Consider the following 16,290-nt stretch of genomic DNA (forward strand, 5'->3'; position numbering starts at 1 on the left):
TGAAGAGGTTGTTCTGCTGAGATTTGAAACTAATCTTTGTGTGATGATGAAAAAATAAAAAATAATCCAGTCTGCTTCAGTTCGGGAAACACCAGCCTCCCTGATTTAAGGGAAATTCCTGAGAGAGACTAAACTCCACAAACACTCACTCTCGCATCTATTTTCATCAGCTCACCTCCTCCTCTCTTGTCATGGGATCAGTGTTAATACTTTTAACACAGCACATCCAGGCTGTAGGCAAAACACCCAAGGAACAAAGCTGACTGCAACAGAGACAGTTTGTCCTGTTTTGTTCCAAAGTAAGAGACATTTTATAAAGGATTCCCCAGCGTTTGGGTCTAATTCTGACATATTATATCCTCGAGGAGTTGCTTTTAATTGCATTACCAGCTCAGTGGGATTAGTCTACTAGTAAAAGAGAGCAGACACTGCACCACGGGCAGACGTACACAAAAATAAATAAATAAATAACAGGCTTTATGGAAAATCTTACAGTTAGTCAGACTGGAGACAGGGCCCTGCACAGGACCTAAATGAATTAATTACCTGCAGTCTGTGAGTCTGCGGCGCTCTGCAGCTCGATCAAAGTTTCATCCTTATTCTTCCCCGTTATTCGCCTCATAGCGGCTTCAGGGGCTGAGATGACACCTTCACCTCCTCGGGAAACGAGACGCAAAAGGCGGTGAGGATGCCGCTGTCTCCTGTCGCGTCGCGGGGAGAAGACACCATCCGGAGGATCGGAGCCCTGGAATCAGACGGTTTGACCCCGATGTACGGAAGCTACACGGATCATATTTACAGTAAGACCGAGTGAGCCCCACTGAAACCCTGCACCCTGCTGCCCTCCTCCCTTGGGTTACCACAGGAGGCAGCGATAATAAAGGGGAGTGGCTGGGTCCTTTTTTTTTTTTTTTTGCGTCGGCTAAATCGAGTCTGAGCGCAGAAAGAGAAAGAAAGAATAAGAGAAGGCATTTATTAGACAGGATTAAATCAAAATAAAGCTTATGTTGATGCGGTGAGTCAGTTGGATGAAATAGTTAATACTGAGGTGGATCAAGTTACCTGGATGATTTCACAGAAGAAAAACGCAAACACTGAGAAGCTTTATCTACACGATGATGACATCTTCTGGACATGTAGAAGATTTCACACACACACACTGCAGCTTATATATATTTATATACATTTAATTAGAGTTGTTTAAACTGTTTCAGTGATGCATTAGTGAATTATTGCATTAAGACTCACTCTTCAAGTGCAATTTCTTTTCAGACAAAATACTAAACAAATCCTAAAATTGATCGGTGCCACAATAAACACATAAAACATTCTGAGTAGTTGGTCATTTTGGCGCCAGTGATCCACTAATGAAGGCCGTGCTTTTCATTAAAAGATACATTTTTCTGTCACTGTGCTTCGTTTCTATATAAAGTCCAGTACATTTGAAAGTTCTTCAGAGACCAAAACGGTTAAAACAATGATGAGATGGATCCACTCTGCAGAAATACAGACGCTTGGAAGATAAACCAAGATCTGGATGTTCTAAGGGCTTCTTCAGCAAGAAATGACTTCACAAAAGCAAAGTCTGTGGTGGATCATCTAAAGGTCTGTTTCAACGTGCAAACCAAAGAATTTAGAAGAATTAAAAATCCAAGAAGAAAGGGACAAGATTAGATCTGAACAGTGAGAAAGGCTGGTGGGGAACATGGAGCCAGGATTAGAGCTCTAACTGCTGCTAATGGCAGGAGGACTGAATGTTACTATGATGATGTGATGGTTTATTTTTCACATTCTCTGTTATTTGTTGACTTTGATATCGACAGTGATGAGAAGTGACTTATTGAAACTGTTTTTCTTGTAAACAATAAAAAAAATAAGTATGATTTGTGTTTGTTTGAAGCAGCCAAACCATCGGAAACACAAAAAAATTATCATATTTCATGATAATATTTGAGATTGTGTCTGAAAACTATTTTCCACCACTGCAGATATATAGTCAACCCATAGGACCCACCACTAACAACATTGTCCATTCTCTGATGAGTCAGTGAGGTGGTCATAATGTTACGCCCGTATGATTCCATTATGAATGCAATCATTTTTTTATGAGTGCCCGTGGTGCAGTGTCTGCTCTCTTTTAGTGGTAGACTAATCCCACTGAGCTGATAATGCAATTAAAAGGAAAATCCTCATAGATGTATGTCAGCATTAGACTTAAACACGTTAAGGTCGATGTAAACTGGAGAATCCTTTATGAAAACATCACAGTCGTTTCAGATACAGAGCAGCTGTCTCAGTCTACAGCCTGGATTGTACTGCGTTAAAGTATTAACACTGATCCCATGACAAGAGAGAAGGAGGTGAACTGATGAAAATAGATGCAGAGTGTTTGTGTTTTATATATTATCACCCACCGCCCTCACTTCAATGCTAAACATCCATTTCATACCGTGGGAATTGTTGTAAAACCTGCTAATAAAATCAGTACATCTTCAACCACAGAGATTTGTCTACCCTCAATAACAACACAACCACTTCCTTGTTGTGGTATACGTGTTGATACGTCTGTGTGTCTGTTTGTGGGGGGGTCAGTGACTGAAGCAGATTACATTATTTCTAAAGAACGCACAGATGTTAGTAAAACCTCTACAGATAATGTGTCAGAGAAAACCTCATCTCAAGGGTTTTTCTAAGAAAATCACAGAATGATCACATGTGAAGCCTGTGACTAAACAAAGTGTTCAGGCTTCAGCGACTCTTTGCTCAATAGTCGACCACTTTGAGTTCGATCTGTGGCTCCAGCGTGTTCGTAAGAATCCTTTCTACACAATTTCCTTTTCCTTTCCTTCCGATTCCCAGCATCACTGTGACTGAATCAAATGGTTTACCATTATATGTTGTTTCTATTTACACTGATATCAGGAAAAAGAGATCAGAGCATAATGGTTTAATTCCCACTGAGCTCCATATGTTATATTACTGATGCCTTCTAGGTCCTGCATCACGTCTCCCACAGCAACAGTTTATGGAGACGACGTTTCTCTGGTCCCGCTGTTACACAATAAAACTGACAAATATTTTCTACTTAGAACATCCAACATGTATCCTACAACAAGGATTTAAATTTGTATCATTTATAAGGTTTATTCGTTGTTTCTCTGTACAGTGACGTCCAGGTAGAAAAATCCTCACAGTCACTGCATTATAGATAATTATAGATAATTATAAGTTAATGTTCTGGGTTGTGAGGCTGTGAAACATCGAACAGGAAAACACTTTTGATAACTGACAGATAATTGTTATTCTTTATTATTGATTCTATTAACATGTATGAATGCAGAATAAATAGGTTATTAGATTGTATTAATTACAAGTATCTGCTATTAGAAAGAGAGGAACCACTATCAATGCATCATAACTGTGAACGGTAAAATAAGTGTTGTGTTATAAGGAAGTGGTTTAATATCTGTTGTCTTAAATCTGCCCCATATTTACAATCATAACAATCTTCAAATAACCACAGAGTTGCTGAAACTGGCACAAACAGAACAATACAAAACAGGAATATGGTTAAGAAATTCATTTAAAGTCTCTTAGACCTCAAGTAAATGAAATAGGAAAAGTTCTCCTTCATGTTAAGTTTTAAGTAGACGTTTAAAATAGATCACAGAACAGAACGCTCTGTCACCTTTTGTTTTTGATAGTAGACGTCTGTCTGAGGATCTGAAGGTACGTACCAGCCTGTATGGAGCTAAAACGTCAGTGATAAAGCCGTGAGGCATCAGTACGATCTTAAACTCAAATCTAAACAGACACGTATAAAGAACTAGACCCAGACTTGAGTAAAACTAAATGCACTCTGTCAAATTCCTCTTGCAGACCTTCAGGCCTGGTTGAAGAAGATATTGTGGCTTTTTTTGTGCAAACACAAGTTTATTTAACTGTTGTGATTTATTTGATGATATTTTATTGCTTATTTTAGCTCATATTTATGACTTTATATTTTTTATTCATTTATTTTATTTGTTTTTTTTGAGGATGCCCATTAGCTGGTACCATCGTTACCAGCTAGTTTTCCTGGGGCCTTAAATATGTCTGCAAAAAAATTTTTAAAAATTCAAAGAAACATTTAATAATTTCCATAAATCTAAATAAACAAAACAGCCACGTCCACATTTATAATTTAAAATGAGAGTTCCATTTCTTTTTAAATACCTGTTTATTTTCAGTGAATAACAGAAAATGAGGCAGATTGTTCCAGTCAGTTATTGCTCTGTAGATAAAAGAACTTGATAAGACATTTCATTTCTGGTTTCTAATTATTAACAGGGGGTTTCTGATTTATGTGTATTTGTACTGATTTTACAGTATGTTGGTTTACTGAGGTTGTTTTTAACTCTCGACTTGACTTAACTTGCTAAAACTGCAGTGATATGAATGTTTTCCTGGTTCTGGTTCAAAGCGTGAACCAGATAAATGGATCCATGATGTTTATTTATTGAGCTGAAAACGTTGTTACAATCATAAAATCATGTAAAATATTGTCTGTGCTTTTAAAAGATGATAGAGTTTCCTCTTCTCTGTGTCTTTTCTGCCGTACACATCATTTACAGAGGACTGTGTTCCATACTGTACACTTTATTCTTATTATTGTCCAACCGCATCCCTTTTATTAAAAAAAAAAGTAAAAATAAAAAGTTGCCATCAACATAATCTCTCTGAGCACAGCTCGGGGATTGTACAGAGCAACTCACAAACCGCAGTCTACCAATTAAGTTGGAGCAGGTTAATGGGCTGGGTGGCCTTCCTGGTTGGAGATGAACCACTCAGCAGATTAAGTAAATACCAGTGATGCTATAATTGGTGTCCACTGTCTTCCACCTAAACTCACAGCTGCTGTTTTCAGCTGATACCGGAGCTCTCTTTATGACTTAATGGAGGTCACAAATCCCAAACTCCCCGAATAATAAGCCAGCAGCAAGGACTGCTGCAAAAGAAAACCCGTCAAAATCCTCCTATTAACTACTATCCAGCCTCGCCGCCCACTTTTAGATTCATCTTAGGGACTTTGCTCTAATCTTTTTCTTTTTTTAGTGGGGCTGAAATGTTTTGTCTCCCTTTGGGCCTCAAACGGTTATTAAATAATCTCAGAAGTCTGGTCTCTTTTATGGGACTGCTAACCTCTCAGCCACCTGATACACGACGAGGGAAACCAATTAAAACGCGCCATTTAAATACTGTCGGCTGCTCTTCATTCTAGTCAGAGTTTTAGTGTAAAATCTCTAATAATGATTTAAAATAACAAGTCAATACAGCCTTTGAGGTAAAGCAGGAAAGACTTTAAAAGTTTAATTTCTGTACTAGTGCTGTCAAACGATAAAAAAAATTTAATCCGATTAATCATGAGGTTGTTGTGGATTAATTACAATTAATCACGATTAAATATAATTAATTTTTAATTCATATTAATTGCATTTCATTTTGCACGAGAAAACAGACTCAAGAAAGAAGTGAATTTATATGCACAGGACGTGTTTATTAAAAACCTTCAACAGTTTCAACAAAGCAACAACTTTTTTTTGAACAAACATTTCTCCACATTAATGTGTCCCTCCTCCTCTTTCAGCCGCTACTGAGACAAACTAACTTGTGGACATTGTCCATCGAGGGGAGAGCTGACTACTTCTTATTTACATTGTTGCTGTAACTGAGAACAGTCTCTCTCACAGGGAACAGTGGTTGAAGGAGTGGACACATATTTGTAGCCAACATTTCCATTTGTCTTTGTCTTGGTTTGTCTTATCCTGGGTGACGTGTCAGAATCTGATATTCTGATATGATATAATAAACCTAGATGGTTTAAATGTTCTTTAAATCTTCTGTCAGTGGTTTTAATTTTATGCCTGACTGATATATATAGATAGATGTACAGTGTACTAGAATCTAAATAAGTGCATTTAAACATGAGGATATGGAGACGTGTGATATGTTGTGTCCGCTAGGGGGCGGTAGAGCACAGCTTAAATCCCCTCCTGTTTTGTTGTAATTGTGTGTCAGAGAGATGGTGCTGGTGGTGGTGAGGGTGGTGTGGGGGGTGTCCTCCTTGTTTATTTATCATATCGGGTTCACTTGCGTTGAACCGTCAACTTTAAATAAAACACAGCCAAATGATTCATTTTTATTCCATTTATGACTGAGAGCAAAGACAGTGTCCCGACGTGGACCGAACGGTTAAAGGTTGCTCCTTTTTAAACATATATGTTTCATCACGTATTTCTTATTTTTTAAAGTTGTTTTTAAACGTACTTATGAAAAGAAAAAGACAATAAAAGGACGGGGACGGAAAGAGAGCTGCGGAGAAGCAGGACACGTGTGTTTCTCCTCATTTCTGTCATGTGTGATCACATCGGGCTGTTATTGTTTGAAACATTATTACATCACAGTCAGGATATCACGTGTTGGGCTATTACGTTAATTACGGTAATTAATATTAATTGCAGCGGACGCGGCGGTGTTTTCTTTTTTTTTTTTTTTTTAGTGACACGCTGCAGAAAATCACGTCGTTTTCCTGCAGTTTTCTCATGTGCCGAGAGCGAATCAGTCGAGTCCTTTTGTTCCCAGTGCAGATTCAGTGTGTGTGTGTGTGTGTGTGTGTGTGTGTGTGTGTGAGGGAGAGAGAGAGAGAGAGGGAGGTAGAGGGGGTGTATGGAGGGCAGTCTTTAGGATACAGCAGAGTGAGTGAGTGAGTGAGGAGAGAGGGAGAGAGTGGGATGCTGACAGACTCCTGATAGATGGCTAAAATGGCGAGAGCTTGTTCGACCCCAGCGAGCCTCCAAACTGCAGCCCTGTAGGTCGGATCATGGAGTAGTTGCATCTGGAGCTGGATATCTGACGTTCCTCCGCTTTTTCTTTTTTCCTTTGATTTTTTTTTTTTTAAAATAAATTCTTCACCTCTTTGTGCTCATATCTACAAGTGCTGGAATATATATATATATACATATATATATATCTATATATCTGTATTTTCTTTTGCTGTGTTTAAATGGCATCCACAAGGCGCCGCCGCCTTGTTCCGGGCTTTTTGGGAGTACTCGTCCTGCTGAGCGCTGTTATCGGTAAGTGGCATTGCCGCGATGAAGAGGGGATGGTGGGTATGTTCGGAGATGAGGAGGAGGTTGAGGAGGAAGGAGGAGGAAGGAGGAGGAGGAGGAGGACGCGCCGCTGGCAGCACGCTGTTCGGGGCTGCATGCTGCAGGGCTGCAGGGCTGCAGGACTGACCAGTAACCCTGAACTTGGCCCCTCTCCCCGTGTCCGCCGGAGAGCGTGCTGCTGGAGCCCGCGTGCACTGCGGTATTTGTACTTTTCCGACTTGCACATGCCATCTCTTTGCTGTGCGTTAAATGGAAAAAAAAAAAAAAAAAGTTGTGCATTCTGTAGAAAGTCGGAAGTTATGTGCAGAGTTTGTTCGATGCCTGGCTCAGTCATTGGACGTTGTCCACGCAGCACCATAATAATCCACGGGAGCCACGTGCAACGCTTCAGCACCGTTTCAGGATTGTTGTTTGTACTTATTTCATAGGAAGAGAGAAAATTTGATGTTTTTCCTACCAGTGCATTTTGTTTTGTGTTGTTTTGGCGGCTGCAATTTTAGCAAACTGTGCAGAATGGAACCGATCAGCATCCGGATTTAAAAGCCCAACTCTTCCTCCTAAAGCTTGTAAAGTAGTTTCGTTTCATGCCAGGGGACTTTCAGAGTAAACGGGGCTCTCTCCTGGTCAGCCCTTAGAGCCCACCTCCCCGTGGCCTGGCCAAATGACAGTGGTTATTGCTCTGAGAACAGATTAAAAGACTGTGGTTATTGCCTGCTGGGGAGAATATTTGTACAGATTAAATGTCAAGACTGTCTCTCTCCTCCTTTTCACATTTTCTTTCACATCCCTTTGTTGAGTGTGACAGACAGTTTCTCTCTCTCTCTGTGCGGGGGCCCCTTAATTCAAAGGCAGGAGAGAGTATTGAGTATTTGCAAAGCATACCACACGGGGAACCACAAAGGCTCCGCTGGAATCATAAAGGCTAGTACACAGTGGTACATAACATGTTGAGTCAGAGGAGTGGGAACAAAAATGTCAGAAACACTGCTCCGTGATGGATGAAGCTCCAGCCCGGCCACGGCCACGTTAACCGAGCTCTTTCAAGCGTTCGTCCCCCCTCAGAGATTAGATTCAGCTCAGATAAAGGAGCTTCTTTCCTTTTCTTTTTTAATGACATTTTAAGCAGCGTCGATGGGAGTGAAAGAAGCTTCAAAATAATTATCTGCCTCTCTCAGGGTTCAAAGCCGGAGACACGAATGCGAAGTAGATCGTTCGGAAAGATGTCCGGATGGGAAACTTTATTTTTTTAAATCAAAGAGGGATTGTTTAGGTCTGACTGAGATGTGCTTAGAGCTTCAGAGAGGAAGGGACAGCGTCAGTGTTTAAAAAAAGAAAAGAAAAGTATAAAGGAATTTCATTTAACTTTGTCAGTGTTCAGGTTCCGGGCCACTCACACGTCTGTAAGAGGATTTATTTTAATCCAAAAGTGTGTCCGGTTTATCACTATTAGGTCAAGGATTAGGAGGGTTACAAGTCTGTTGCTGTGAGGGATGATTTTACAGAGCATTGGCACCGGATACTGTCAACAGATCCCACGCACCTGCTTTTGTTGCAGATTATTTCCAATCAAATCGAGCTTTATTGTCATCGTGGCGTACGTACACCTGTAATGCAGATAGAATCAAAAGGTGTTTCCCTGTGGGATCTGTGCAGACTGGAGGTAAATAAGCAAAAACGTGGCTGAAATAAGTAAATGCTCATCCTGGATGTGGGAGTTTGTGGCAGAAAACTCCCACATCCGGTAATGCTCTGGTACCATGTGACTGGTTATTAAATGGTTCAGTGTCGTGTTTCTGCACCGGTTCTTGCACAGGTCGGCCTCACTACCCGTCTGCAGGACCCTCCTCGTCTGCCACCGAGTTACCACGAGGATGTGCCGTACAGTAGCCTATGCTCTCGTGTTGCATCTTTGCATCTGTGAGTCACATCATTTCATCAAAGTCATCGCTGAGATTCTCTGATCCCAAAAACCGGGAAACTCCAACCTGCAGCCACGTTTAAATGAGCGCGAGCGTCAAGGCAGCAGGAAAACAAGAGTATTGATTGATGATTTATCAAGGCTGTTTGAGGGAATGCGTGCAGACTCTCCTCTCTGCAAACACAATAAATATGGCTTTCCAGAAATTAAAGGGCTTATAAAATAAGAAGAAAAGAAACCGAGTCAAGCCACTTTTAAAAGGAGGCTCCTGTGGAACATAAAAGATGCTGTGCAGCTTTTTTTTTCTGCTGCTTCAGCTTTGTGCATGTCGCAAATTAAGAGGATGAATCCGTGTGTTCTGTCAAGCGTGCGAACCGTCATCCCACGTTTAAAACAAACCCCGAGCTGCAAGAGCGCAGTGAATGACAATTCTTAGAAATGTGATTTCAGTTGCTTTCACAGTGAACCTGCCAAAAATATCAAGCAGCTAAACTAATTTAAGCTGCGTTTTATCTGTACTATTACCCTGACAGTATAATTATGAGGTACCTCTGGGTAGTATTTTTCCCGAAACGTTCTTATTATGGGGCCATCATGTGATATGATGCAGAGCTGTTGTGTCAGTGGGCCATTATGTCCTCACCCTGCTGCCCATGAGAAGCCTGTGGTGTGTCCTGAGCTCACTTAGCTCTGTCAGCGGTGGCTGTGCCTGCTAACTACGTCTGTCTGTCCGTCCGTCAGCATCATCTCCACGTCTCTGCTGGAGCAGTAAAAGTTTTTGTGGCAGGGAGCCACACTTATCCGTCAGTAGTTAGTAAGCCGGACCGTGAGCCGTTCTTAGCCGACACTTGTCTCTGGTCTTACCGGTTAATCCTACGTGCAAGTGTCTGTTTTCTCTGCATGAAAAGAGCATTAAGATGTGTGTGTGCGCCTCCTTATCCGACCATGAAAATCCACACTTGTGATTCATGTCTGTGAACATGTGTTTTTTCTTTTTTTTTTGTGTGTGTGTGTGTGTGTATGTGTGCGTGTGGACGGGGCATTTTCTTTTCGCCTTGCCTCTCGTTTCTGCAGCTGTGGCCTCCTCTCCCTCGGCATTCACGGATTACCTTGACCCGAACAAAGTGCAAGATTCGTCCGTCCTCCTCCTCCTCCTCCTCCCTCCCTCTCCCTCTCCCTCTCCCTCTTCCTCCCTCTTTCTCCGCGTCGTCCTCTCGTCGTGCGTGTCTTATTGGATGCATCGCTCTATTAATTTACTTTTTGTGCTCGCAATTATTTTTGCTGACATTTCTCACGCCGTTGTTTGTGACCTTCTGCACACCCAGAGCGCAGGGCTGCATTAATCAGTCACTCCGGCAACATGCATTATTCATCAGGGGGAATTAGGGCCAGAACCCGAGAACTTTGCACTTTGTGTTTACATGCACAAAATGTTGAGGTTTTTAACTTATTCTAAGAAAAAATAAAGAATAAAGAGTAAAACAATAATCCCACTGAGCTGATTACACGTGGAATGAATGTTCCTGTGTGAGTTTGTTAAAGTTTCTCCACCTTTGTCCTTCAACCACCTTCTAGTAAATGACACCTTTGGAATATTTGCACCAAATGCATTGCACACATATGTGCATAGACTTCCTATATTAATCTGAAAAATCGATTTTTCTTGTAATAAACTTGCAGCTTACACCAAACCTGTAATAACAGCCGAACGTCCGCGTGCATGCGAACACACCGAGCGCTCCAACTAATGAAATAAACTCTGATTACTTGCAGCACGAAAATCGTTAAAGTTGTTTAATCCTCCCCTAAACAGTGATGCACCGAGGCGTCGGGATGCTGGAGTGTCATTACCGTGTTGCGCTGCGAGGCTCGACAGCACTGACTAATTTAATTTAATAATCACAATTAAAAAAAAAAAGAAAAAAAAGAAAAGAAAAAAAGCCTCGGCTGCGTTTCAGTTCATCCTCTGAACATGAAAGGGAGGCTGAGTGAAAAGCAATGCATGTTTTCATCCCCGTTTCTTCTTTGTCCGGAAGCATTTTCCCAGTGTTTGTATAATTCCCTTTGACACTTATCCGTGCATGGGTGGCAACGCCACGTTTGACTGACTGAATGCATGGCTGCCTGATATTATTTTGTGTAAAACGTGATGTTTGCTGGATCAGGGGACACGGTGAGCGCTCCGTGTCCGGCCTGGTTCTGGAGCAGCAGCAGCAGCAGCAGCAGCAGCTCCGGCGGTGCGATCGCCATCTGCCAGCGAAGGGTTAAATATTTCTCCCAACACCACCACCCCCTTGTTTTTCACAAGTGGTAGCACTGATGTCTCTGTGGTCTCATGGCCATGTTACTTACCGTGCTCATTGAGTGTAAAAAGGGGAGGGGGGATGGTGGAGGGTGGAGGGGTGGGGGGCCACATAAGCAGAGGATACAGAGCGAGATGGAGGGGAAGAGGAAATGTTTCATTGTGCTATACTTCATATGTGATGTTCACGGAAGAGCGTGTCAGTGAATTCCTCCTCGGCTCCGGAGGGGAAGTATTTCTCCTCTGGAATTTGAGGGATGAAGCCGGAGGTTCTCTCTTTTGACCCTTGTGCTTTTGCCCCCCTCCGCTGCCCTCCCCTAGCCACCTCCCACCAGATTCCAGGGCCCGGGGCAGAGACTGGTAGTGCTTAGTCCATCAGCGGCTGAAACATGATACCAAGAGAGCTCGCTAAGCTCCTCTTTTATGCTCCTAAGTCAGGTCAGCCTGTTTACATCCTTTATTTATTGTGGCCCCGTCACCAGAAAACCACAAATCCAATCTGTTCCCAGCATCGCTGCAGTCAAATATGATCGTTCTTCAGCCTCAGTTTGTTTGTGTTTTTTTTTTTTCTTTGCTGCAGAGAAAGAGTGATGGCGGTGAGCTAAGCACCGGCTAAACTGGTAGGAGCCACACAAGGCCACGCACATGTGCGTTTATGGTACAAGAGTACACATGCTCGAGGTGCATTCAATCTATAGACAATGAATTCCCTGGTGATCGTAGCCTGGAGGTAGCTCGCTGAAGGCTTTTTATTTATGAGGTGCAAGGACTGGTGAGCAGCGTTCAGGACATAACAGAAGGAGCAATATTCCCTGTTTAGAAGCGCAGACATGAAAGAGGTAGATACAGGTTCAGTATCTCAGAACTTATGTGTAAAATAAGATGAACGGTAACAGACTGTTTCTGTTAGGAGATGGAAACTTACTTTTTTTAAATGATGCAGAACGCAAAACAAAAAGTTTCTTTGCATCTTTGCTCTGAGTTTCTTTATTTTCATCTTTACTCGTTGCTTTATTTGATGGATTGGAACTTCAACGTTTTTCAGGCTAATGGCTCCTTAACGTATCATCCGCAGACATCCAGAATAAATTGGGATTCATCCCCTGAATGTTTTCAGACAAGGACGTCATCAGTTAATTGTATGAAACAGCATCAGAATTACACAAAAAACATATTGGAGTATTTCTTAAAGTGTAATTCTCTGAAGTATTACATGCATGAACATAGATGAAGTCAGAGTATCACCTGGAGTACATGGTGGTCGGCACGACCCGGGTCAGAGGAACGGAGGAGAATCTGGTCCAGACGCTGTGGTAGCAGAAGAAGAAGCAAGAAGCAAGAAGAAAGAAATCAATATCACTTCGAACGTGTGCTATTTTTGGAATATCATCCCCACTTTGCTGTCAGACACATCACAAGTAGTAGAACACCACAGCTCTTGGTCTGTCTCTTTAAAGAATTCCTTTGTGCTCGTGTATTTCTGCATTTGGTTTCAAATCTCACAAAAAAAAAAAAACTCTGCTATCAGTTCTACAGTCTTTACACTAAAGGTGATTCCGAGCTCTGGAGCAAACTGTGGAAAGTACGTTATAGCGTAGTAGTATAGTGAAAGCAACAATGTTTGAAGTCTCATCTGCATGAAGTGCGTGAGAAACGCCGCGCTAACTGCCGTGAGACGTCTCAGGAGAGAGCTATAACCCACACTGTGATATGTTAATGCGGCTGGAAACACATTTACATACTTATTCTGCTGTTTTGGAGAATTTTATGGGCGTTGGAGACGGATGACAGGGAACAAATAAACGAGAGAAATGGGCAACAGACTGACATCTCCCTGGCCAGGATCAAACCTGGGATGCATCTTAGTATCTAAACCACTAAAGCAAACTAAAATATTTTACTGACAACGCGCTCATTTTTGTGCGTCCGTGTGTGTCTCTCCAGGTGGGACGTGCGAAGCCGAGCTCTCCTTCACCCTGGAGCCCAGCGACCTCATCGCCGTGCAGGAGCAGCCCCTCATGCTCCACTGCCAGGTGGACGGCATCCCCCCGATCACGACGCAGTGGAGGCACAACGGCCTCCTCTTGACTCAGGGCGCGCGTCACGCCACCTTCGCCAACGGCTCCCTGCTCATCGCCCGCTTCCAGAAAACCAAATCCGACGGCTCGTCCGATGAGGGCGACTACGAGTGCGTGGCCCAGAACTCGTTCGGGCTGGTGGTGAGCCGCAAGGCCCGCATCCAGGCAGCCAGTAAGTGTCTGGTTTGGTCTTTGTGTGTTTTGAGGCATGCATGTCGATCAGCCACAACATTATGACCACGGACAAGAGGAATAAATAAAAAAAGAAATAAAATTGACCATCTTGTGACCGTTCAGTGTTCTGCTGGGAAACTTTTAGACCTGGCCTCCAAATTCACTAGATCCCAAACTGATCAAGTATCTGTGGGATGATCCACAGAGACATCCTGTCTCCAGACACCACAGGACACCCTCAGAAGGTCATGTCCATTCTCTGATGACTGTTCTGGAGGCACAAGGGAGACTTAAACAATATTAGGAAGGTGGTCATAATGTTATGCCTGATTGGTGCATTTGGTTTTCAGTGCAAAAAATTATTTGTTTGCATAAAGCTACTTTACTTTCTGCATTTCTGTCACCTGGTAGTGTAATAATAATAATAACATAATCATTGTATTAATATGTTTAGTTTGATGGCAGCTTTTAATTTATCAAAGCGTAACGCTACGAATAATTAAAGAGCATCATCGGCATCAATTATGGATGTGAACTGTGACGAGGATGCTGATCTGCACACGTGCTCTGAGCTGTGGTTTGAAATGCATCCCGCTGGTGGATGTGTCGTAGCTGTAGTGAGTTTAAGCGTCACGGTGCAGAGGCTGGTGTGTTTACGTGCAGCTAACGTGGTGGACGTTTCTCTGGAAGTAGCTGCAAAATGTCTGGATTCTGTTGGAGTCTTGAGACTCGGTCATCGTAAATGTCTGTGGAGGTTCTCGTCATCCAGGTCATGGTTATATCTTGAAGGATGAAGGATGAGTGGAGGAGTTTGGGTTTATCTGTGGGCGATGCTACCTGTAGTAGATGGAGGGTGCTTGGTCCTGTCCTCTGTCTCCACTGAATCGTTCTCTAATGACCCATTATGCACATTTCCCTCCAAGCCAAACCTGAACCTTGTTTGACTCATGTAGAAATGTCTAATAATAGCATTACGCTGCTTAAAATACACACAAAACAACAACGCCGCAGCAGCTATTCTCACGTCGTCTCATAAATTGACTTAATTAAACAGAACCAGCTCACAACGAAACCGCAGGGCCACAGGAGAATAAGGCAAAAAATAAATTAAAAAAATAAGACAATTAAAGATTCGGTTTCTTTCAGCCTGAAATTAAAGTCAATTAGCAAGAGTTTATGGGCTCATTAGACTTTAACGGCCTCGTCAGGCGGCACATGAAAGATGTAGAAACATGAATTCAAATCACAATTAACTGTGTTCGACTCATCGGTGGCGCTGCCTGTTATTTGACCTGATGCTAACTTCTAGGTAAAAGGTTGTATCACAAACAGTGATACACCCCCCCCCAAAAAAAAAAATCACTAAAGAAAGAAAGGCAACCAGAAGACGTTTAATCCAAGAGTTGACTAGTGTCTTCTGTCTTCTCTGTCTAAAATATGGATGTTGTTGTCTTCATTCAGACTGTCCTTCATCCTCCAGGGGACTTATTCAATCAATCAATCAATCAATCAATCAATCAATCAATCAATCAATCAATCAATCAATCAATCAATCAATCAATCAACTTTTATTTATATAGCACCATTAAAATATTTGAATGTCATTCAAAGTGCTTTGACAAAATGAAATAGTGGAACCAACAACAACAACTAAAGGACACAAAGACTAATACACACTGTGAAAATGACAAGTTAAAATGATAAAAGATCAATGTGAATGAACAGGAATAAATAAATAAAAATATAAAACTGATAAAATAGATGTGACATCACAGCTAGCTGAAGTGAGCATGGAGATTAGCAGCATTAGTTTGAATAATAGACTTTAATAGCGTCTAAAATGTACAATTAATTAAAAAAAAAAAGGTGAAGAGCTGTTGTGTGATTGACTGAACCAACAAAGATATATTTATACAGATATCTGCCAAAGAAAAGAGAAGTAAATGTATCACTGCATTAGAAGAAACAACTGGAATCCAGGCACAGAAACCTGGTGTTGTGTTTCACATTTAGTGTCAGGTAATATTAATTTATGCTGCATTTTTTGATGAAGTCAAACCTTAGGTTACTTCTTCAGTTACGTTCTGGAGGTTCTGTCAGATAAGTTTGTGGATGTTGTTGTTTTGCCGTAGTTACAGTCGACAGTAACTATTTCTTATCGTTAGCATCTTAGAACTGAAATGACCTAAAACTAACTTAAACTAACTAAAAACTGAAGCTAATCCACTTTTCCAAATCCGTACTAGTTCATATGATCATTGTAAAACACCGAAACACTTAAAACTCAGATTACAATAAAAAAATAGAAGAAGAATGGGAGAATATAAACTGTAAAATGGAATTAAGTTACTATGAGACTATAACATAAAAGCAAAGAGAGAGATGTGTTTAAAAGTGTTGCAACGGTGCACGTCCATGTAGTGCTTTAAAAACTTGAGTCCACCTCCACCTGGAGGACGTGTTGAGGGGACGGGCCTGGATATGAGATGTGGGGGTGTCTGGTCTGGTCTGATCTGGTCTGATCACTTCCTTTCCTTTCTTTTTCGGTTAAAATCTTCCCGAATGACTCAGAAATATTGGCACTAATAGTCAGTTTAACTGTGTCATGACTGAGCGACGCAATTTACAACACAAACAGAACCAGCGTCACTTATATTTGATTAACTG

At 41.7% G+C, this 16,290-nt stretch overlaps 2 protein-coding genes across 3 annotated transcripts in view; one reads left to right on the top strand and one right to left on the bottom strand.

Moving 5' to 3' along the window:
* The window catches only part of ano5b (anoctamin 5b), a 35,604-nt gene extending 34,722 nt beyond the window's left edge, over positions 1 to 882 (bottom strand). The window contains exon 1 of one of the 2 annotated variants that reach the window (XM_047581029.1): positions 547 to 882. In XM_047581029.1, the coding sequence (XP_047436985.1) occupies positions 547 to 622 (76 nt within the window). In that variant the 5' untranslated portion in view covers positions 623 to 882. The remainder of the gene's footprint in view (positions 1 to 546) is intronic. The other variant, XM_047581030.1, reaches the window with a different exon arrangement.
* A 5,801-nt stretch (positions 883 to 6,683) lies between these two features.
* The window catches only part of igdcc3 (immunoglobulin superfamily, DCC subclass, member 3), a 74,285-nt gene continuing 64,678 nt past the window's right edge, over positions 6,684 to 16,290 (top strand). Inside the window, exons 1-2 of the mRNA XM_047581617.1 lie at positions 6,684 to 7,115; positions 13,316 to 13,621. Of these exons, the coding sequence (XP_047437573.1) occupies positions 7,043 to 7,115; positions 13,316 to 13,621 (379 nt within the window). The 5' untranslated portion in view covers positions 6,684 to 7,042. The remainder of the gene's footprint in view (positions 7,116 to 13,315; positions 13,622 to 16,290) is intronic.

The sequence above is a fragment of the Mugil cephalus genome, chromosome 3 (assembly GCF_022458985.1).
Source record: "Mugil cephalus isolate CIBA_MC_2020 chromosome 3, CIBA_Mcephalus_1.1, whole genome shotgun sequence".
Classification (NCBI taxonomy): Eukaryota; Metazoa; Chordata; class Actinopteri; order Mugiliformes; family Mugilidae; genus Mugil; species Mugil cephalus.